At 41.1% G+C, this 23,862-nt stretch overlaps 1 protein-coding gene across 34 annotated transcripts in view; it reads right to left on the reverse strand.

Moving 5' to 3' along the window:
* The window catches only part of NFASC (neurofascin), a 176,671-nt gene that overhangs the window by 21,189 nt on the left and 131,620 nt on the right, over window positions 1–23,862 (reverse strand). For 13 of the 34 annotated variants that reach the window (XM_083445443.1, XM_083445468.1, XM_083445451.1 and 10 more), the window contains 3 exons: window positions 16,390–16,404; window positions 3,991–4,215; window positions 1,426–1,614 (listed from right to left, as the gene is read on the reverse strand). The exons of 12 other annotated variants lie outside the window; for them this stretch is intronic. In XM_083445443.1, coding sequence (XP_083301569.1) covers window positions 1,426–1,614; window positions 3,991–4,215; window positions 16,390–16,404 — 429 coding nt within the window. Of the gene's footprint in view, window positions 1–1,425; window positions 1,615–3,990; window positions 4,216–16,389; window positions 16,405–21,738; window positions 21,900–23,862 lie in introns of those variants that run through there. 9 more of the 34 variants (XR_014512543.1, XM_083445450.1, XM_083445448.1 and 6 more) reach the window with 6 other exon arrangements.

A 23,862-nucleotide genomic window follows, 5' to 3' on the forward strand; every position in this document is an offset into this window, starting at 1 on the left:
AAAAAGAGGGAAGACTTTGTACAGCCATCTCTGGGAAATTCTTACTTGGAACAGAAAGCGACTGGCATAGGCTTTTTGCAACTCGCAAGCGCCAGATGTGCCGAATCAGTAACAACAGCAACTCTTTCTCTGGCAGCATGCTTCTGATGCATTCAAACTGCCTTTTCTGAATTAACCTCAACACATTTTGCAAAAGATGTAGAAAAAGTCACTTCTAAACTCTTATTAAGAGCATGCACACAGATTACAACGTCAAATTATATTAAAGGTACACTGCTAAAAGCATTCAAACATAAAGTGAATAAAAAGAACCTTGTTTGCAAACTCCAATGTAAGTACCCTATGAAATTGCAAGTATTCCAATACTTCAGGAGTTTTGGAAGTGCTTGGATGCTGTGTTAACTTAACCTTAGCAAATCATTAGGCATGGAAGTCCCTAATCGGCAATGTTACAGACGTGTATGAATCTACAAATATACTTTTGCTAGCAACGGCTAGGTTAATGAGAGCACCAGGCCTGAGAATTGAAATCACTGGAGTCCTTTAAAGAAAATCTAAGCAGCTGGTTTTGACAAACCTAATTTATCAAAGTACTACAAAACTGGAAGCATGAGAAGCTTCCCAAAGAAAAGAAGATTCCCTTTCCCACTCTGTGACAATGCAGCAGCCAGCTGAGCGGAATACACAGGAATCCTCCAAATCATATCCACACAATGGGTCTTACATTGACTGCTTACTATTTAATCATGCTAGATGCAAATTCCTAAAGGGCCAGTTCTTGATTACTTAATTTAAAAATCTAAACACAATACTGTATTGATAATTTTATGGAACCAACACCTAGAACAGGACTTGGCCCAGCAAACTAAAACCAAGGAAAGCAGGTTTAGGGCACATATATAACTTGCCCCCGAAGCTATAAGGTTGACAGTCAATGTTTAATTCTTTGACCAGCACATAACCACTTAAAAACTGCAGGTAGCATGCCAGCAGAAAATAGAGTGAGGTATGAATGGCTTGAAAACAAAATTTATGTAGATAACTAATTATAAATCTCCAACTAAAACAAAATGTGAGCATTACTATTAACCCCCAAATTATTTGCTATAGAGGGGATCTATAGATTTTTGTATCTATTTCTGCTTCATTCTACGGCACTTACAGCCATCTCAGATTCACTTAGGGCAGTGTTTTTTTAAAAAGCAGGTCCTTTTTAGGATGTGTTATTCTGAATCCTCCACTGAAAGGAGTCGGCAGTTATTGTGTTTAAGAGAACAGCAACATAAAACACAGTGTCAATATAATCTGAAGGACAAGTTAAATGCCATGCCTTTGGTCCCCCCCCAAAAAAAAATCATCCATGCACAAATTAAGCAGTACAATTAGTTACACTATAATGAACATTGCATGAAAGGTCCATTAAACCTCTGAGAGATGACAGAATCTCTGGTGACATTAAGGACCCTGCAGAATTCTCGAGCTCCCAATGCTTACTGTTGATATACTCAACCACAAACTCAGTTTCAGGATCAAATGTGTGGTTCCAGGTGATGTTTGCCCAGTTACTGTTAGGTGAAGCTTTTACATCCCAGATAGGCTGCTTTGCACCACCAGCTGGCGAACAGGTTAGAACAGAGGTTAGTAAACTGGATTATGAACAGAGAGATGCATTCTAACTGCATGCCCAGATTTAAATGAATTGTTTTCCTTAGAAGGAAATGCAGAGCATCCCACCAGGTAGAGCACACAACAGACTGTGGATGCTTCAACATTACCTCACATAACACAAACAAAAAACATTGCAAAGCCATTTCAATTCACACGTCACTTTAGTAATGAGAAGAACTTTTTGGGGAGTATATCTAAATATATCCTTTGAAACAGCAAGGTTTGAATAGAAATTACATATTAAAATGTACACCTGGATATATGCCCATGCTAATACTCTCTTCGGCCATAGCCATTCTCTAGTGCAGCCTTGAACAACCTGGTGCCCCCTAGATGTTTTGAACTATTACCAAAGGTGATGGGAGCTGTAGTCCAAAACATCTAGAGGGCACCAGGTTGGTGAAGGTTGTCGTTGCACCAGCAAATTGAGAGGTACGACATTTTCAAAATGGCCAAGGATAGAGACATCAATCTTTCTGCCAAATTATCTTGGAAGCAGGATAATGGCCCAAGATAGACGTCATGTGTCCATACATCTATAAGAGCACAAATCACCTTAGGAATTTTAGTGCCACAAATTAATGAGCCACTTGCCTGTCAAAAGCAACACTCTACAGGGCAGGGTCAACTCAGCTGCCTAATTCTTACAGGGCACTGCAGAAGGTTACGTTCCCAGCCCTTATGCCAATTCCTGCTTTGCAGGATTATAGAAATCCCACACAGCAGCTCCTGATGGTCTACGTAACTAGACAGGCAGAGATTTGTTAATGATGATCTGCTTCAACATTGCACCAAACCAAGGTGAAATTCATTGCCAATTCTCACTGTTTTAAAATTGAGAAAATACTGGAAAGCAAAATGTTCTTGTCACTATTCTGGATAGTGGGTAACAGAATTAGCTGGTTTTAGGTCAAGTTAGTTTGTGACAACATCAGTTTAACTGGCTTCAATCCATTAGTTTAGAAACTCTGACTATTGCATTAAGCTTCAAGTCTATACATACTTACCTGGGAGTAAGTCCCACTGTATTCAGTTGGAGTAAGTCCCATTGAACTCAGTGGGACTTACTTCTGAATAGACACGCAGATAATTGTTCTGTTAGTTATTATAACATGATAAAGTGAAAACAATTCAATATATCTTTGACATGAGAACACATTCCTCAACAATAAATACAGTCACTTTATGACTTAGAAAATGACAGTTTCTTCCTCAGCTATACTTTTACGTCTTTACAAAAAGCTATTTCTAACAACAACAGTTCAGTTTTTAAAATGTCTATAATTTCATATCTTGATCCATCAATTACCACTGCATGCTCATTCATGCAACATTTAGTTTTGAGCCACAGCTGAGAAATCCTTGCATCAATAAATTGCAAGCCAGGCACCAAGTTCATATGCCTATGCTTAGAATATACATGAGCATTCCCATTGACTCCAATGAGACTCCATGCATGCAAGAAATTTGAAGCTGGGCTTAATCAGAACTACTTGAGTTTGCTTTAACTTCTCTTTAGGAGTATAAATTTACTGCAAACCATGAGATACTACATGGTTGTGGGTTTCTTTTAAAGTGGCTAAGCAAAACGAGGCATTGTGCCCCAGTGGTCAGTCAAAGACCTTTTTCTGGATGTGTTCCTATTTCAGATTGAGGTATTTATATGCAGTAGATGTGGACTTGGTTAATATCTGTGCCAATAAGTTTGACACATGTTGCATTTTTCATACAGGGCAACCAAATATTTGCATAGTGAACGTTTGGATGTGCACATCATTTGTTGGTAGGGACTTAGCAAGATCTCTCTGCAGCAGCCCTAAGAAGCAGTTCTCTTATGTAAAGATTTTTTTTTTTTTAACACTGAAAAGCATCATATGGTATTTGCCAAGTCCCATAATGAAACAGATGCATTAATTAATGCAACCACTGCTTTTACTACATTGTAGGGATGACAGCCAATTTAGCCCACTAAATTTTGTTATAGTGTATTTGCTGCACCTGCTTATCCTAGCCTACAGAAAGAAAGGAAAACCCTTGTGTTATACATGTGCATAAACAAAGCTGACCTGTCTCTCTGAAGAGCAAATTAATCTAAAGTAACTTTATCACGGCAACATACTGAGACCTTGAATGCACAACCCAAGGATTACTTTTCATTTGCTGCTAATCTTTTATCACAGCACTGAGAAACTCTACGTGTTGGATGGTTTTCAAAGCAACCATACCTTGATGTTAAGCCTAAATTACAGGCTTAAAAAAACCTGACAAGATCCAAGTATGGATTGGACAACTAATAGAAAAGGAAAGATGAAAACACAGTACCAGAATCCTCTACTGGGATACCTATTGTGCTAGCAATAATTGTGGTGATGGCTGCTTCTGTGGTGGTTGGAGCTTCTGTGGTAGTTGGAGCTTCGGTAGTGGTTGGAGCTTCTGTGGTCGTGGTTGTGGTGGTAGCTTCTGTGGTGGTTGTGATAGTAGTAGCTTCTGTGGTGGTGGTGGTGGCCACAATGGTAGTAGGGCTGATGGTTGTTGGAGAGATTACAACTGGGAGAAGGAAGTGTAAAAACTACATTTTGAAAAGTATTTATATTTTCCAGTTCTTTGGCTTTGTCATTCCCTGAAGCTAGGCGCGCATGCAAGATATGGCAAAGTGGATCAAGACACACACACACACAAACAAACAAACAAAAAACATACAATTCAGGGGCAAAAAGAACGAAGCCATCTGCAAAGAGGACAACAAAGCCTGAGTTTCACTTTCTTTCCTTGGCACACTTTTGACTAACAACAGTTAATGCAATTCAGCTGCAGAGTGGGCAGGTGTGGGAGAGTCCTGGAATCCGTCAAATAAAGGCGCATGCAAAACCTTCTGTAGGCAAGTGCACTGTAAACATATGGGCAAAGCAGCAGAAAGTGGGAGGCACTGGCTTAAAACAAATACTTGCCCACAAACATGCTATTTGTTTTTAGGTTACATTCACTGACGGAACAGAATGCTTCTCTTGGTTGTGAGAGCATTAGGGCACTCCAGCCCCTGCGGACAGCAAATATAGGCTTAACTGGATTGAAAAGCAAGAAAATGCATACATATCTCCGTGAGATAACATGAGAATGGGCCTCACTCCTCAAAATGAAGCAACTTGTATGATACAGCAAGTAAAGTTTTCCTCCCTCGACACTGAAATAGGAAACTTCAAGAAACAATGCAGAACAAGAAACTGTAATTCAGCCTTTTAACGTTAAGAGTAAGACATGTGGAAACAACAATGAACTTAACTTCTAAGTGGTTTTTACCATTCTAAAGCTACTACATTTAAAACATAGCTATTTAAGACTCAGTGGGTTGCCAAATAATGCATCTAAAGAAAATAAACAATACAGTTTCACATGTGAATGCACTTATAATGTGATCCTGTATATATCTGGGCCTTACTCCCAGGTAAACAGATCACAGCTTTAGCTCATGAACATGTGTTTGCTTTTCGAACATATAGAAGAAATAAATACAAATAGCCTTTATGTATCCTCTTGAATACTTCTGATATTTCCTATGGTGGCTTCCTGCTTCTGGAATGCTCTCCCCAGGGAGTTCACCTGGAATCTTCGTTACCTATCTTTAGTGGCCAGGCAAAAACGCTCCTATTCTCCCAAGTCTTTGGCTAACTAAACAATCTATGGCCTTTTAAAGTTTGTATGGGGTAATTATTCTTTTTGTTTGTTATTGTGGTATGTATTTTTGTGTTTTTATATTATAAACCACCCTGTGATCTTTGGATGAAGGGCGGTATAGAAATTTTATAAATAATAGTAATAAGAGTAAGAACTCTTATACAGGTGGGACTTAGCTCAGGGTTAAAATACTAAAGAGACGCGGGTGGCACTGTGGGTTAAACCACAGTGCCTAGGGCTTGCTGATCAGAAGGTCGGCAGTTTGAATCCCCGCAACGGGGTGAGCTCCCGTTGCTCGACCCCTGCTCCTGCCAACCTAGCAGTTTGAAAGCACGAAGTGCAAGTAGATAAATAGGTACCACTCCGGCGGGAGGGTAAACAGCATTTCCATGCACTGCTCTGGTTCACCAGAAGCGGCTTAGTCATGCTGGTCACATGACCCGGAAGCTGTACGCCGGCTGCCTTGGCCAATAAAGCGAGATGAGCGCCGCAACCCCAGAGTTGTCTGCGACTGGACCTAATGGTCAGGGGTCCCTTTACCTTTACCTAAAATACTAAAGTAGGGAAGGGAAGAAGATTGTCCCATTTCTGACAAATCAAAAGGTTTTCCATATTCTTCAAAAGAACTAGGTTTTGATAATTTTTTGGCAGGAAGCATATTGTGCTAAATGGGCCATCGGCAAGGTAAATCCTATTCTCTTAAAAATGACAGAATTTGGCCTTAAGCAGGCAAGTCACCTTTAAACAGACAATTAGATTTTAAAACTCTTAGCAAAATAGAATGATCCAATTTGTTGTGGACCAGGCAGAGCAAAAATTAAATTAACACTGCACACCCTGAACTGTAGTGAAGGCATTTCTCAGTTGACAGCTTTCTGACAATAGAATTTTGTGCAGATCATACATTTTCCCTACTTTTAAGCTCTGAAGCAACATGAAATACTTATCACAGATTGTCACACCTTGCAAATTTCAAATTATTTATTTTAGATGAGGTTGGACTTCAAATTGAAGCCCATTCCCACACTCCAATCCCCACATTGTGTTAGTTAAAAAACCCAACAACCCTAGTTTTTGTAGAATCACACACACATGCTGTAAAATATATATACCACTAGAAATAATTGTAATGTTAGTCTGTAGATAAGGAACAGTTTTAAGCTGATCTGCTTACTACAGCATCAGTGCTGTATACTTCCTCTATCTGTTTAAGATTTTTGGCAGAGCAAGCTGAAAATGGAATTTAAGGCATTTTTAGTCTTGCCTGAATTCTCCCGGGGGGTCAGGACCTGAATCCCAAAAAGGATATGAATGGGAAGAGAAATAGTGCTTTTGGTTAATAACATTGTAAATGGACTCTTTGTTAGTGGATTCTAGATGAAATAAGATGGTCTGGGTTAAGACCAGAGGTCAGGCTACATTATGAAAATGGACCTTCCTAACTGCAGAAAGTCTTACTAGCCATTTTGGCTTTGTTATATTGCTCTCTCTGCAAAATGTCTCTGAAAACCCTTGGCTGGTTTGTTGTAATACAGATTGCTTCTGAAATTTAAACACATGGTAGAAACTACTGCATGGTAGAAGCTACTGGGTACTGCTCTGCCTATAAAACCTGCTGCACACTTTGATGGCTTTTGTTTGTCTGTTTTTGTAAAAATTAATATCAGAATATTTAACGCTGGAACTTTAAATAGGGCCCACTTAGTGATCTAATCCTACAGAATACTAGGTTTTGTCATTCTCATAATGTGGAAAGATCACAGCTGCAAGCTTCAATCAACTAACCCAGGGATGTGAAATCAGCTAAAGCTTTAATAACAAACTAAAAATCTGCACAATTAATCAGCTGGGCCAACAAGAAACAGACATCTCACATGGGAAGTCATGAATGCTTCAATAATGTGCAACATACCAGTTCTCTCCTCCCATCACTAATTTGGACTAAACAGAATTTGTCCCCCCCCCCCCCCCCATCCTCATTCCAGTTTGTATCTGGGAGGCAAACTATAGCTTCCAAGGAACAAGCCGCTAACAGTGCTCAATTGAAATAAGTGGGCAGGATTCACCTAACCAACCCCATCAGCAGAAGCCCTGTGTAAGGACTTCCACTTGCACAATGGGGCTTCCTCCCACCTTCCAAGGTCCCCCCCCCCAAAAAAATGGGGTTTTTACCTCAGAAGAAGCCCCAGAATAGTGCCTCGGGGGAGAAGACCAGGCAGGGGGAAGAGGGAGCACGACTGCACATCAAATTCCACTCAGTACGTCTTTTAAACCTAGATCTTGCATAAAACTGATAGGCCGTGAACTTAAGTTTTTCCCCTAAGCCATTTTGTTTCTGATGACTTGCTGCAATAGGGAAAATTCCACATTCTCAATTTCCTGTTTTTAAAAAATGAATGCCAAATTGGTGAGCTTTTAATTCTAAACGATGAATGTAGCTTTCATTTGTTACACTTCCAAACTCTCAGCACATGACTGAAAGTGTCCTTTCCCTTCACCCCAAGTCTGACTTCCCAGTCACAAGAAGCCAAGCAAGGCTTTAAATCTTGGCGATTTCATTGTTGTTAACAGTCTTGCCATCTCTCAAAGTTCACTATATATAATGAGTTGGCTTAAGTGCCCCTTTTATCATCTAGCTTTCGACCTCCTCTGGGTCCATGAGGGTCAAACGTTTGATATTCTCCAACAGAGTGAGGGTTGGAGAATTACTCCAGCATTAAAACGAAAACACGCGTTCTCATGAATTTCTATAACAAATGAGGTTTGGAGTGAAAGATTAATTAAATACACTTGAGATAATCACAAAAGCTCTCTGGACTACAAATGCCTCCCCTGCTGCAGAAGAACCAAGATATGCCCCCCCCCCAAGCACTTGCAGGTTCTCTGAGGTGGACACACATATGGTTTTTTGTCTTTGAAGGATCTTGAACAAAAGATGCATGACACCAAAAGAGAACCAGTGCATAAAATCAGAGACCAATGGAAATCATCACACTACACAGGTAATCTTCCTGCTGCTTTTGTCCAACAACATAATAGGTGTAAAAGAAATGAAGACACCAAGCAGCCAACAATACTATCTATATTGCAGGATCTTCACGATAAACCAAGTGTTCAATTCAACATCACAGCAGATGCCACAGTGATAGCATTTCATACCTTCATGCAAAAGCACAGCAAATGAAATAAAGTCACTTTAAAGTGTGTAAGATTTGTCAAACAACACTGAAGAAAAACCCAGAGAAAGTGCATTATATAACCAAGGAACTCAAGCTTAGGAAAACTAGCATGTATACTTTATAGAATATGACAGAGGGAAAGTGGAAGAGTCTGAGTTCTCTTAGGGCCTTTCTGCACTTACCGTTATAGTGGTAGAGTTGTTAGGTTTGGGGCACTTTTTGGCTACACAAGATTGGCATTATTCAGCTAGTATTCTGGAATAATGTACTAAAGAAGCTGCCTTTTCTTGTGAGGCCAAATAAATAAATAAATATTCTGACTCGGGAAAGATCCAAAATGGATCTTTGTGTGACATGCGAACAAGCATCGTCCTATTTTCTGTGTGGAGGGTTGGTGGATGTTGTTTGGTAGGAATCTGTTTCCCAACACTTCCATCTGATGGGTGCAAGCAGTTCAGAGGAGAGCTTTGGCCAATGCAGAGTCCAAGTCAAAGTACTGTCCTGTCAGCAATCATTAGCTGCATGCAAAATTTCATTGCAGCAACTAGGTTTGCACTAGCTCAGGCAGACACGTAATTCCTCTTCTAGTCTCCTAGGTAAAGGTAAAGGTACCCCTGCCCGTACGGGCCAGTCGTGTCCGACTCTAGGGTTGTGCGCTCATCTCACTTAAGAGGCCGGGAGCCAGCGCTGTCCGGAGACACTTCCGGGTCTCCTAGACAACCACAAAATTACAATTCTGGAATACTAGGCATTAAATACCCTGCCCTGAAAAAGAAATCCAGGAAAGGGCTACCCATGCCCAGAATGCCAACATTTTCTGGCTGAAGGAACATGAGGCTGTGACTACAGCCATGGAACAATTCTCACTTTGGGTGCAACTTTTACTTTTTTGTGGAGAAAAAAACCCAGCCCTTAATCTTTAATAGGAATCTGATTTGTTACTGAGCTCTCCTCCTGAAGCTTCTGATTTCACTCACCATTTAAAACTGTACTCCGCTTTTCACCTGGCATGTTTCCTCAGATGCAAAAAAGTTATTTCCTGCAATTCCTAGAACTTTCTGTGGCCTAAGGTGCCATTATGTAGCTGGTGTTCACCGGAGCTAGTCTTCTTTAACTGGGTCCAACAGCAGTCACACAAAGCACTTAGTACAAAAAGCAGGTCCACCAAAATGATTAGCTTGGGGCAGCACAACTGCATTGTATAGCACAACTACAGCAACCATTGCTGAATGTTTACTTTAAAAGAGGGTGGGGAATCAAGCCCTGCTGTCATAAGGATAAAGCTGCAAAAAAATGTCCAATCTTTGGGCTTCATGTTTGGATGGATATGAAGTTAGATTAACAGATGCTGGCAGGTTCCCTGCTGTGGCAATAGGAAGAGAAAGAGCTACACTGGCCAGATGGAGGAAGATGGAAGCAAAGGGTAGCACTGGAGAGTGGTTGTGTGGGTTTGGTCCTAATCCTAATAAAGGTATTCCTTCATTTGCTTCTGAATATTAAACACATGACAGAAAGAAGCTCAGCTGCTGGGTACTGAAGGGCGAAGGAGGGGACTGGCTTCTCATTTGAAATCCAACCCTTTAATGAGAGTGCACTGCGGGCTTAAAGATAAAGGGAGCCTTTGATCAGAAGCAGAGCCTTGCTGCATATGAGGAGTAACAAAGACATACTGTGAAGGGCAATGGACACTTGGGCAGCCATCTAAGGGAGTTGTGCAAGCACACAGTGTGTGGTACTGGAAGCAGCATCTGAGCCATAACCCTCCTTGGGTCACAATGAGGACTTCAGGACTTTGAAGCCCTGTCCCTCTTCTAACGCCCTTGGGTAACGTAACCGTTATCAACCCACAGGGGAGATGGGAACATTGAAAACATACTAAAAGGAAAAATCTGATTTTAAGATAGATCCCACTAAGGTTACTATTTTGGCAGCAGAACGCTGCATAAAAGACAATGGCCATGCAGCCATGTTAAGGTCCCAACAGATAGTCATGGCCAGGTATTTCAGCTGTTTTTTAAGGATATCAAATGTGGGTTTGGTTTTGAAGGTCCTGTCAGCTGAAACCTCTGGCTCGCTTGCCTTTGACTATCAAAACCTGATGTTTAATACATCCATCTGTCATTTGCTTAAACCTGCATTTGTAGCTGTATGATAAAATTGTGTCCCTGGAATGCTGGCATAATGTTGAATTTCTGTCCATCTATTCTATTAAGGGTCCATAAATTAGCCTTGCTGAACCTGGTGGCCGTCAGATTCATATATATGTTTACTACAATTCCCATCAGGTCCTGTCAGTACAGCATCAGGTTTAGGAAGGGTGTTATGGAGCAAGTTTGCTATCCAGTGCTCTAACCACTATTGTGCACAATTTACCCTTCAGCAAGGATTAACTTTGGCAAGGAGTGACAATCATTTGCCGGAACCGTGCACTTCCCTGGATGCCAGTGATGCAGCTAAACCAAGTGCACTAGAGGCAGGCTTTTCTTACACAATTTATAGAACAGCATGTCTGGGTTTATTGCCTTGGTATGTTCCGTGAGACTGTGTTTAATTGCTATGGTGTAAGAGTCAGTGAAAGCAGGCTGAAAGACACAGATGTGCAGCTTTCTAACTGATTAGCTAAAAGTAAATGAAACCAAGAGACCCTCACTAAGTAATGATTTTCCCCAGAGTAAAGGGTTCCACTTATGTTCATAGTCTCAACCTCTATACCCAGATACAAATGCTGCCTGCTTTCATTAGCAGAGACGAGAACACAGAATTTGAGGCTCTGCCTAATTAAATTCAGCGTATTATTACTGAGCCTGCTTCGACAAATATACAGGCTGAATGGGGAAGGTGGGGAATCTGTATGCAGAAAGAGATACATATCTATATTTCACAGAGATATATTTGCATTCATACTGATTATCCAACCTTCAATTTGATGCAAAGGAGGACAATGCTCGTGTACCTAGAATAGCTGGACTGAAGAAGGAATTTTAACAGGTACAGGTCGTTAGGAAGGGGTAAGAAAAGCTGTACTTGATGGGCCTCTTCAATAGAAGTTATTTCACACAGGAGTCCTGACCTTTATATATAGTCATTCTATCTGTGATGGATAAGAGGAAGGGAAAATCAAGACAACACGCTGAGGCTTAAAAGCTGCAGAAATGCAAGGAGCAAAGTCTGAGAGCAAGGTTGTTCTAGATAATTGGAGGATGACCTCTATTTGCCAGAACAGCAAGCAATAGGTACACAGAGCACAATTTCCTTTGGTAGTGAGATAACCACATATATTCCTTATTTAAACCAATACACATAGTACTCAATGTGTTAATAACTTCTAATTCAGCAGGTTTTGTTTTGTTTTTTTCTCCAGTCCCCTTAATGTTTTTTCTAAAATTAAATGTAGCACCTTAAAGGCTCAAGGTAGAAATGTTTCCCTACTAGCTGCTGAACATTTACAGTTTTCAATGTTGAACAGGCATCCATTCATTTACTTTTAACCTACTAAACTGAAATAACTGCTAGAAAGGCATGGAACTCAGTTGAAATTTCTCCATCACTAATAGTGTAATCTCTATATATGTCTACTCAGAAGGGAGTTCAATGACACATGCTCCCTGGCAAATGTGTACAGTGCTGCATCTTTAAAAGTACACTTCTAGAGCCCTGGTACTGCCATGCACAAAGGAAACAACTAGACACACACGTACTATTATTTAATTATTCAAAGAAGATTCTAATGGGCTGTTAACAAGAACTGCCTTCCCAGAGTGTGTGTACAGCGCTTGTAGGCTTGGGAAGGCTGGATGAATATTTTATAAATACTGATGGGGAGCCAAACCTATTTCCAGGAGAGTTTTCCCTTGCTTTGGCAATGTGAGGAAATTGAAAGAGAAATAACCCATTAATTTGCTCCAAGTCTAACGACTGCAAAACAAACAAATAAATAAATATGCAGACATGTAGTCATTCAGTAAGTGATATAAGTGCCAAATTGAATGAACCACAAATGTGAGGACTGAAATATGGTTCTGCTGAAAAGCTAATCATCTTAGGCTTGTAACAATATAGCACTAAGTAAGCATCCCTCCAGCGTAAGGATTTATGCTTGCGCAACAGGACTTTCTGCCCCTCTGTACCCTCTCCAAATATGCTCCAGAGAGTGGGGGAACCTGCAGGAAAAATTTAGGGGCCATGCATGGAGAGGTGAGAGAAAGTCCTGTTGTCCATGTAAATCCTTGTGCTGGCTGGATGGTTACTTAGCGTGGCATTGAATACAAGCCATTATCCTCATGTCAATCTCTACCCTTGGTTTTGAAGCATTTATCTCCCATTTCTGCATATGGGGAAAGACTAGCAAATTCTTTATTTTCTACCAGTGGACATCCAGTCTTTTTCTTCTTGACAAAAGAAATTTGTCAAGAGCTTGCTTTATAAACTTGGTGGAGTTTATAAAGCAACAGCACAAATAATATGCTACCCAGTCCTATTCCACAGAAACCAGTGGCTGCTGCTTCTTAGGCACAGAACCAAAAATTCTAGAACTTATTCTTTCAAGAGTCAGATCTTCCTGAGATTTTAGTTGTAACTTCTTACACATTAGCAAAACTGCTTCTCTCTAGCAGAAGAGCCAGAATCAATCACTTATGGACTAGTTGTACTGCATAACAAAAAACAAATTGATCCAGATTTATCCTTAGCAAATGAAACTACAATCCTTTAAATCAGGGTTGCAGGAGAGCAAGGCAGACAACTCTAATAAGCCACTTTCTTTCATCAGAGCACACTGCTGGATTCCTAAGTGTACGTGAGGAATGTCAAATCCTTCCCTGTCCCTAATGTAAACCTTAGGTCTAGCTCATACAGTGGATAATATCACATCATAAAGAAAACATGGAACTAAGAGCCTTTTGCTCATAGTGCACATGTCAACATTCATAGGATCTTGGCAACCACACATGCATTTACTCTGTAGGAGCTGCAAAACACCACTCATAAGAGCTAATAATTTTAATGTATGCCGTGCTAGACTGGCATCCTTTTAAACCAAATTGGACAGGCCCTTTTTATGTAGGCCATGCAACTGTTTTCACACTGTGGTCCAGCAACCCCTGAAGTTTCAGTCCATCTAAATGTACAGCTTTGTTCTATTCAGTTTGTACATCAGTACAAAATATGCTAGACTAAAGGGCAACTGTCAGCTTTAAAGTCTGAGTAAAAGGCTTTTTTGTTTTGACATTGCACAGAATATTGCTCTGGTTCTATCATTTTTATGTCTCCAAAATTGTCAGACTTGGGTTTCTTGACACTTTCCAGTTTTGATTGTTAATATTATTAGATCTCATAATTCTAGTCTGAATTCCGTTACACAGTAGTTCTTCTGGAAAGCATAACAAAAACCTTACAATTCCCTTTCCAAGGTGAGATGTGTCTGACTTCAAGCAGTAAAAATCTGTCTTCTATTTGCCCAAACAAAACATGGGTCAGGATGAAGCCAAAGCCGGCCTATATAATGCTACATTCATACATGCACAAATAGAGCCTAGATTAGATTCAGGCATTATTGGTGCTGTTCAGTAATGAGTTTGGTTAACATCAGAGGTCCACAAATACAGTAATCACAGATCACTAGCGGCAAATTTGAGGAGGGTTGTAGCTCAATCAGTGAACATCTACCTTGCATTCAGAAGGTCCCTGGTTCAATACAAGATCTTTCCAGGTAGAGCTTTGGAAAATCCTTGCCTCAAACCCTGGAGAGCCATTGCCAATAAGTGCAGTCCGTACTGAGCTAGATGGACCAATGGTCTGACTCAGTATAAGGAAACTTCCTATGTTATCAACCAGAAATTTAATTCTGGTGGTCACCAAAAAAAAGCCTTTTGTTTATTTTGCTACTTGGCAATGTAAATGCTTGGTTGCCAAGCTCCAGGACCAACTCAGCAATAGAAGCAAATGAGTCAACTCCATGAAGTTTCAAGATCTCAAGGGTACCAGCCTCAGCCATGTCTGAGAGAGAGACAGAGAGAGACAGAGAGAGGTGCTGCCCATGTTTTAAAATGAGGTTCCAAGTTGCAGCTTGCAGCTGGATTACATACCCTGTGTTTCAAGGTTCTTCTGAGCTCTACCAACTTTACAGGGCTTGATTATAATTATAATAGGGAGGAGTAATGAATGCAAAAAAATGTATTCTGATCCAAAAATGTATATTGATCCAATTTAAAAGCATGATCTGATACACATTTATTCGCAAGGAAGCCCTGCCAAGCCCAAACCAAAATGTGTGGGCACTTGGTTATCCTAGAGCAGAAATATAATTTTGGTTTTTTAATGATCAAAAGTAGATCAATCTGCTACCCTTTATATCGCTGGGAATAAAAACACAGTTAAAAAGGTAGGAGGGAGGATCTATACATAAGGAAAGTAAGTTTGCAAAGTAATATCAATTAAATAGTTACAACAAAATAAGGCAGGGGAAAGCATCAGCAGGAAATACAGCCCAAACCCTACTAAAATATTCAAGTCCAATGCAAACAAAGACTTTAGATGGGGCAAGAAGGCTAGAGAGTGAATTATTTCTCTCTCATCCTATGAATGTAGCAGCTTCTGTAAGCTCAACGGGAGGATGAAGCCTTTTCTTGCCCAGGATTCAACTAACCCCAGAATACCAAGGGCACCAAAATGCATTCTCATTTCCCAGAGTTCTGTATTGTGACTCCTGCCAACTGAGATTTCCCAAGCCAAAAGGGGACTGTTTTTATTATTGCGGTGAACAAACTTTGAGTGCTGGGGACACAAGGGTTCAGGGACACTCTTTGGTTCTCCAAAAGCTGGGCTACAGAAAGATCCTGGCACCTGCAATCTGATCAGCAGACAGTCTCTGGCATCTGCTGTCAAAAGAAATTTGGTGCTGCCCTTTTGCCTGTCAGCCAGACAACCCCTGGAAAAAAATGGGGGGGGGGGTATTGCTTTGCGTCTGACTAACATTCTCAGGAGAACAAAACAACTCCCACCTCCAGTTGTGACCAAAGGCAAATGTGGACCTTTCTAGGATGCAACTGAAAAATGGATGCTGTTCCAGAGAGACACATTTCCAAAACTAGGGCACTTTTAGACACATTTTTATAGTGGAAAACAATAGCTGCTCTCAGGTTATAGGTTAGGGTGCTATAATGAACACAACTTTGAAATGCAACCTGGTGAGGATCTTTTCTTCTTTTTAAAAATGCCTCTTCCCTGTTGTAGACTGTTGTTAACACTAGGATCTAGAGTAGGGAGAGGCAACCTGATGTCTTTTTCCCCTCGAAAAGCACCCTGGTCCACTCATGGAACAACTCTCCTATGGATGGTTCACCTTCTGGTTGGTCACTGTAAGAACAGGATGCTGGACTAGATGGGTCCTTGGCCTGATCCAGCAAGCTTTTCTTACGCTCTTAACACATGTAGCTTGAGGGAATGGGGCAAGCAGAGGATGGGGCCTCTGGCCTACACGTATGCAGAAGATTGAGCCTTTCATTCACCAGACAGCAGTCAGTTCTCCCACGTGTGCATAAACACATGCAACTTCTCTGTATCTCAGTGTTGTTAAGTGGTAGCAACAGCAAAAAAAATATATGCAGAAGCCTATCATGCATACATGCGCAGCAGCAGCAGCAGCAGCAGCAGCAATAGCAGCTCAAACATTATGGTCAACCCTTTCAATGGACCCATTCCCTACATCAGAAAGAGTAGGCTATCTGCCAATGCATCTGTCTATACATTCTCTCCCCCATTGAAAGGGTTAACTTGGTGCATGCTTATATAATATGCCAGCGCTCCCAAGAGACAAGCCTTCAGCTCACACTGCCCCATCATGCCTGTGTAGTCTGCCAGCTTGGTACAGTACCTGAGGTTGGAAGAACTTCAGAGTGTGCAGCGCCAAACACAGGGAAGGGGAACATGAGGAAAGAAGGGAAAGAGAGAAGACAGGAATATATAAAACCACAGCACAAACATGGTACATAAACATGGCAGGCTGAGGCTGTAACAAAGAGAAGGTGTGTTAGTCCTCCATATTCCACGGCTACCCCCGGCCAATCTTTACCATAAACGACCATCCAAACCAACGGAGGGAGACACAGCTGATTTGGTTTCCTTCACCGTATCTTCATTTCTTAGGGCAAAAGTTCCGCAGTTTGTGGTTTTAAATTCAACCAAATGGGTCTTTCACATCCTGTCAGCTTCCATTTGAGTCCCCTAAATGTCAGGACAAATTCTATTCTACTGCAACTTGGCTGCAAGCTCATTATCGATTCTTAGACACTTATGATGGATGAGACAATAGGCAATGCAAATAACCACAGGAATACTGTATTTCATTCGCATCCCCTGGCTCAAATAACGTCTGCGAGAAATGGAAGCTGTGGCTTGGATCTTCATTTCCATTTATAAATGCCTCCCCTGCATCGGTAGGAGAAAAGAAAATTGGCAAGGCTCCCTCTAGGCAACATGCTTTTGTGCAATTCCAAATGCTTAGCTGCGTATTGCGGAGTGTCTGATGGGCCTAAACGTTCTGCCTACAGAGACTGCTCAACATTCATTAATAATCTGAGTGGTACACATCTCCGCTTTTATTTGACGATCCTGCAAAACCTCACTCATGAGATTCCACTGAGGGACAATTCCCTTGACCCACAAGATCACTACAGTATGAAAACTTTGCTGAATTCCAGTTGTGTTGCCACATACACTGAGGCAGTCCTGCATTACCGACACCACATGCAGAAGTCAATATAGTTTGGGGTTTCGCACACTGCTTTGAACACTCACAAAGCAACAATAATCACGGTATGAAGAATCTTCTGCATCTGGTGGCAGTCTGCACACTGTCACTTTAACACATGACAGCTGTGGGTAGAATTCAGCATGAAAATGAAAGAGGACCTTGGCTGCTAGAATGCTACCAGGAGGGTGTTTTTCTTTTTTAAGCATAAGACCACAGTTCACCTCCTTTGTTGTTCAAACTTTTCCGTAAGTTCCATTAAATGTTGCAGGGCCTACAGAGCTCTGGCTCTCTGTAGCAAAGCAACTATACTTGGGTATCTTGGAAAGATAAGCAAAGGTTTGGGAGAAAGAGTAGTTTTGAGTATATCAGACCTTTTCAGAATATCTTTATTTTATATGAATGTGTGTGTGTGTGTGTGTGTGTATAGTATATATAGTGTGTGTGTGTGTGTGTGTGTGTATAGTATATATAGTGTGTGTGTGTGTGTGTGTATATATATATATATATGCAGGTTTTGGTGTCCTCGGGTGTCTTCCCGTGTAAAAGTTGGGGTGTCTAGGCGACGTTTCGACGAGGTCTCACTCGTCATCTTCAGGCTGGTGCTTTCGGCTTCTTGTTACTGGAACAGAGCAGGATCTCAGTGTTTGAGTTCCTATAAATACTGTTGAGGAGGTGTGGTGTATAGCCTCCAATGTTCTGGGCAGAGAGGAGGTTCCCAGGCTAGTGTGCCTTTTCTTCTTTTGTTCCTTAATTACTTGAGGGATATCTTGAGTGATTTCTTGAGTGATTTCCTGAATCACACTTAGGTGGGTCATTAGGTGTGGATTAGTTGCTAAAGCCTTCGTGTCTTGAACTCTTGAACTTTGTGAAGAGTTTTTCTGAGAAGATGGCTGTACTGCACTTGGTTGTGCTCTGGCTTGGCTTCGTGTATAGGGGCGAGCTGTGGTTTTGTGGCCTGTGCCAGCCAGATCTGTGTAGGGATTGCAGGGGGGTGCAGCATCCGGAGGTGCCACCCTGGTTTGGCTACTGGATGGTGTCTCTAATCAGAAACGAACTACACAAGAAAAGATACCTACTAAACCAAACCAACAAAGATCTACTCACTCTTCACCTCAAACTCTGTAACAAAATCCACCCTGCACTCTGGGACAAATGCAAACAACTAGCCGTCTGGAGAGCTGAAACGGAGACCTCACACAAGACAGACACACACACCAACAAACTCCACAAACTAGAGAAACGCCAGAAGCCCAGCCACCCTCCACAACAACCCATGAAACAAACAGTACATAACATATCAGACAGGATCCTCACCTCAACTGAAACCAAAGTACTCTCCAAAGGTTTCAACTTTGCAGTCGCCCCGAGACGCATCCCCACGGAAAACATCATATGCGGAGTCGAAGCTAGCCTAACCAAAATCAATCCAGATGAAGCCAATAAAATCAGACTTGAAGTCACCAACATCCTCTGCTCCACCTGCATTCCTGTACCCGTGAAAATCTACGAAAGCATATATATATATATATATATATGCAGGTTTTGGTGTCCTCGGGTGTCTTCCCGTGTAAAAGTTGGGGTGTCTAGGCGACGTTTCGACGAGGTCTCACTCGTCATCTTCAGGCTGGTGCTTTCGGCTTCTTGTTACTGGAACAGAGCAGGATCTCAGTGTTTGAGTTCCTATAAATACTGTTGAGGAGGTGTGGTGTATAGCCTCCAATGTTTTGGGCAGAGAGGAGGTTCCCAGGCTAGTGTGCCTTTTCTTCTTTTGTTCCTTAATTACTTGAGGGATATCTTGAGTGATTTCTTGAGTGATTTCCTGAATCCCACTTAGGTGGGTCATTAGGTGTGGATTAGTTGCTAAAGCCTTCGTGTCTTGAACTCTTGAACTTTGTGAAGAGTTTTTCTGAGAAGATGGCTGTACTGCACTTGGTTGTGCTCTGGCTTGGCTTCGTGTATAGGGGCGAGCTGTGGTTTTGTGGCCTGTGCCAGCCAAATCTGTGTAGGGATTGCAGGGGGGTGCAGCAATCCCTACACAGATTTGGCTGGCACAGGCCACAAAACCACAGCTCGCCCCTATACACGAAGCCAAGCCAGAGCACAACCAAGTGCAGTACAGCCATCTTCTCAGAAAAACTCTTCACAAAGTTCAAGAGTTCAAGACACGAAGGCTTTAGCAACTAATCCACACCTAATGACCCACCTAAGTGGGATTCAGGAAATCACTCAAGAAATCACTCAAGATATCCCTCAAGTAATTAAGGAACAAAAGAAGAAAAGGCACACTAGCCTGGGAACCTCCTCTCTGCCCAAAACATTGGAGGCTATACACCACACCTCCTCAACAGTATTTATAGGAACTCAAACACTGAGATCCTGCTCTGTTCCAGTAACAAGAAGCCGAAAGCACCAGCCTGAAGATGACGAGTGAGACCTCGTCGAAACGTCGCCTAGACACCCCAACTTTTACACGGGAAGACACCCGAGGACACCAAAACCTGCATTCCTGTACCCGTGAAAATCTACGAAAGCATATATATATATATATATATATACTATATATATAGTTGTTGTTTTAATGCAATAGGCTGGGAGACACTGGACTCGATTACTGTGATGCAAACAGATTAGCAATAGAGTAATTCAGACATAACAGCAATTCATGGTTTGTCATTATGAGAATTAGCCAAGTGTCAGGCTTGCTTGTTCCTCCTTCCCCTTCCTTTCTCCACTGAACACAAGGGGTGCAGATCTGAAGCTTTTGCTTCAAATTTGTGCTAAACCATACGTTTTCATTTCCTCTAAATGTGGCAAGCTATGGTTTATGGAACCCATAATTTACAATAAAACCAGGATCTCAAATGAGAATCTAGCTGTGGTTTGGTATCCCAATTTGATTGTAAACAACGGTTTGCATGCAACAGTTTGCCACATTCTGTTGAAACGACAAACCATGGTTTGCTGCAAATCTGAAGGAAAAATTTCTAATTCACCGCTCCCCAGATTTCTTCTACAGAAATTGTTACAAGAAAGCCTTTTTAGACTGCTATGATTGCTCTTGGGCTAATTCAAATTACCAGCAACATAACAAATGCATAGATGCTATACAACAAATCCAGGAAAAATGTGTCTAGAAATAAGATTCTGAACCATTATTTAAATTCTCCACTCTTCCTCAAAGCAGTTTTGCAAATTCTAAGAAAAATCAAAATTTAGTGCGGGAAGCACCTTCAGAGTTCAAAAGTTGCAGTGCATTCACTAGCTATTGTCAACCAGAACATTATCCCCCCCCCCCTTAATACAGTATGGGAAGAAATATCTGATAACATTATCAGCAAGTGCTATATATAACATACCCGGAACCTGCCCACTTATAGAAATATGGGAAGCGATTCATTTTTAAAATGTGTATTCAGGGAAATACTTTCCCCACATATTGCCATTCAGGAGATAAAAAGCAACGGCTCATTAAATAATGTGAGAGACTGAGCTGAATTTGGGGGTCGTTCTGGAAACGTTACAGAATGTTAAGAGTCAGCTTTGTTTTGAACTCACTTCCCAGAGGGCTATTGAACTTTCACTTAGCTTGACGGATATTTCACAAAGAGTATTTTATCCTATTACAAGTCTGCAAGTTGTGGCATTTTCCTATGGAGGGTCGTTTGTTGATTACAGCAGTGATGGGAAAGGCTGTGCATCTCTAGCTCATTTTTTTGCAGTTTTCAGGAGGCTATTGGATGCATCTGTTTTATAAGTTTCTCTATCAATAAGAAGTATTTAAGCCTGATTAATAGTATATCAAGTTGCAGAGATGTTCTTACGTTGTGTGAGCTGATTGCCTTACAGAAGAATGGATTATTATTACAAAAGCTAACAAAGGATATACAATTTCTATTAAAAGTATTCACATTCTGTCTTCTTTCTTTCAAATGCACGTAACTGCTTAATTTTGTAACAAAGCACATTCCCATAACTCTCCAACAGCTGGGAGATATTGTTGGTCTTCATTCCCTGGTATATACAACCGTAAAGACTGTTACCGTGTAGGAAACCTTTTCTCTAGAAAGTACTATTTCCTTAGCATAAATGAAAAGAAATAATTGTAGAACATATTGTAGATTATCCTCTAAAAACTTCCACATTATAGTCTTAATTGTACATTAATATCTCATTGCAAAAATACTTGTCTTCTGGGCAGTGCAGATCTGTCCTGGGGAGGCGGGGAAGAGATTGCATGGCAGAGCAACTGTTGTATTCACAGCCCTGTCAGCATCTGCCCGAAGTCACTCAATGAGTTTTATTGCCAAGCCCTTATTGAAGTCAACAACTGGCAGCCTTGTCCAATACCCCTAAGAACTTTTGCTAGCCTTAATAAAAACTCTCTCTCTCTCTCTCTCTCTCTCTCTCTCTTTGCTTCCCTCAGAATAGATGGGTATTTTGATCAAGCAGCATCATTGGTTGAACAAAATGGCCCCCTCACCACATTTATTTTGTAAGCAGTGTAACAGGAGAGGTGGTGTCTTCTGGACAGAGGGTCATGAAGGGCAGAAAAATAAGGGACTTACCCGAGGTAGCAAACAAAGCTCTTCCCAGCAGGCTGCTGGCAGCCATTTTCTTCTGCCAGAATCTATCTGGGAACGACAGTAGGTGATGACAAAGTGTCATTCCCACGAGACTTCTGGGATGAAAATGGCGACTGCTATACCAAAGCACTGCATTATCATGTAAGGTTGTTTTCATATGGGTTCTAGTAAAAGAAAAAGTGATCTTCCAACCAGAGACCACTGGAAATAATTCTATTCTACTGCTGTGAAACTGCCAAGGAAAAGGGAGTAAGCAAAGGGAGATGCCATGGTGCCGGGGGGGAACCTACCGACCCCAAGTGGCCTGGGTGTTTCCTAAAAGGCTAGAAAAGGTCAGGAAGGACATAAAACCTGCAAGGCTTCTTTTAGGGGGAAGGAACCTAGTTTGGTAGTGGGGTTAGTCTGGAACCTGGCTGGAGGTTAGGAGAGATAATGTGGGGTGCTGGTGGTGGTGGAGTCATGGGGTTCTGTTCAAACCCTTTCCCCCTCTTGAGCTGTTGTTTTAAGCTAGCATCAGTCCAGCCTGCTTGCCCAAAAGCCAGTTCTTCTCTACTTGCTTAGTGCAAATCTGATATACCCTAACCTGAAAAACATGTCAAGTTTCAAAAAAGGGAGAAAATTATACTTAATGGACCTGTGAGTGGGCAGATACATAGTGAGCCAATCAACACAATATACAAGAAGCTGGATGCTAATGTCAGTAAAATAAAAACTTGAGAGCTGCTTAAAATCTGAAATTATTATGGCAAGCAAGGTGGTGGTGGTGAAAATGATTGCTTATCATTTAAAGGTAAAAATAAACCTCAAGTAAAGCAATCTACTTTGCAAAAGACCCAGCAGTGCCAAACACAAACAGTTACTGGCATGTTAGTCAACTTTGAAACCTGTTAATATTGGATAAAATCATGTCACAAACATATATTTGAGAATCAGAAAGAGAGAGAGAGAGATGGAGACAGAGAGAATGAAATACTATTATTGCCTAAAAACTTGAATGGGTTAAAAAAATGATGATTAATTTTAAAATATAAAAACTTAATTATTATTTATTAAATTGGTATACCACCACATACACACAGGTATTTAGTTGAAAAATAACTAAATTATAAATACTAAGTTTCTCATAATCATCTAGTTTGACATTAAGTAATGAGGCTACAGGCATGCTCGTCCACCCTTGAATTTATCAACTAGCCTGGTTGCTCTAGGCAACAAGGAATTCCATGCAGGCAAGTGAGTGGGATGGCCAATGGTGGAAGAACTACTGTACATCTCCTTTGCCAAACCCAAGGAGCCTATTGAGGTTCTCTCTCTCTCTTTTTTTTTTTTGCAAACTCATAATTTGTGGTGGTTTAGTTACAGTGTTGTGTTAACTCTACAGTCAATCTCTAACCGCATGTCTTCTACCCAATAAAGATGGCTTTTATATGTAAATGAAAAACCAAGCTGATCATTTCTCACTAATGGAGATTTACACTCCACCTACCAAACATAGGCACTTTATCTTCACCAGATGAAAATAAACTGCTTTAGTCTGCCCAATAACAATGAATCCTGCTTTGTTCTATCAGCCATAAGCACTTCATTTTTGTTTGCTACTCCCCCCTCCCCTCCCACCGCCCCGTGAGGGTGTGGCTGGGCCAAGTGAAGCAGAAAGGAGTAATACTGGAAAGAAGAACTGAAGTCCACATTGTACGGGTGTGAAGGTTCCTACATTTCTATCCTTAGGATACAGTCATAAACACATTTACTTGAAGAAAGCCCTTCTGAAGTCAAGGCTACTTGCTTCTAAGTAAACATGCAGGATTGTGCTGTTAACCTTGCAAACTGTCATCTGCATAGTTTCAGAAAGAATCTATATGGAAATATTTTAAAGAGATTCTTTCTATTGGTAAAAGAAAAGAAAAACATGCAAAATGCATATTGTTTGACTATGGGAGGCAAGGCTTGGTTGCAAAACTGAAACAATAGTATAATTAATGCTCTGTTTCAGACATAGGGAAGTTGTTGT

The sequence above is a fragment of the Podarcis tiliguerta genome (assembly GCF_965153285.1).
Source record: "Podarcis tiliguerta genome assembly, chromosome: 6".
NCBI lineage: Eukaryota > Metazoa > Chordata > Lepidosauria > Squamata > Lacertidae > Podarcis > Podarcis tiliguerta.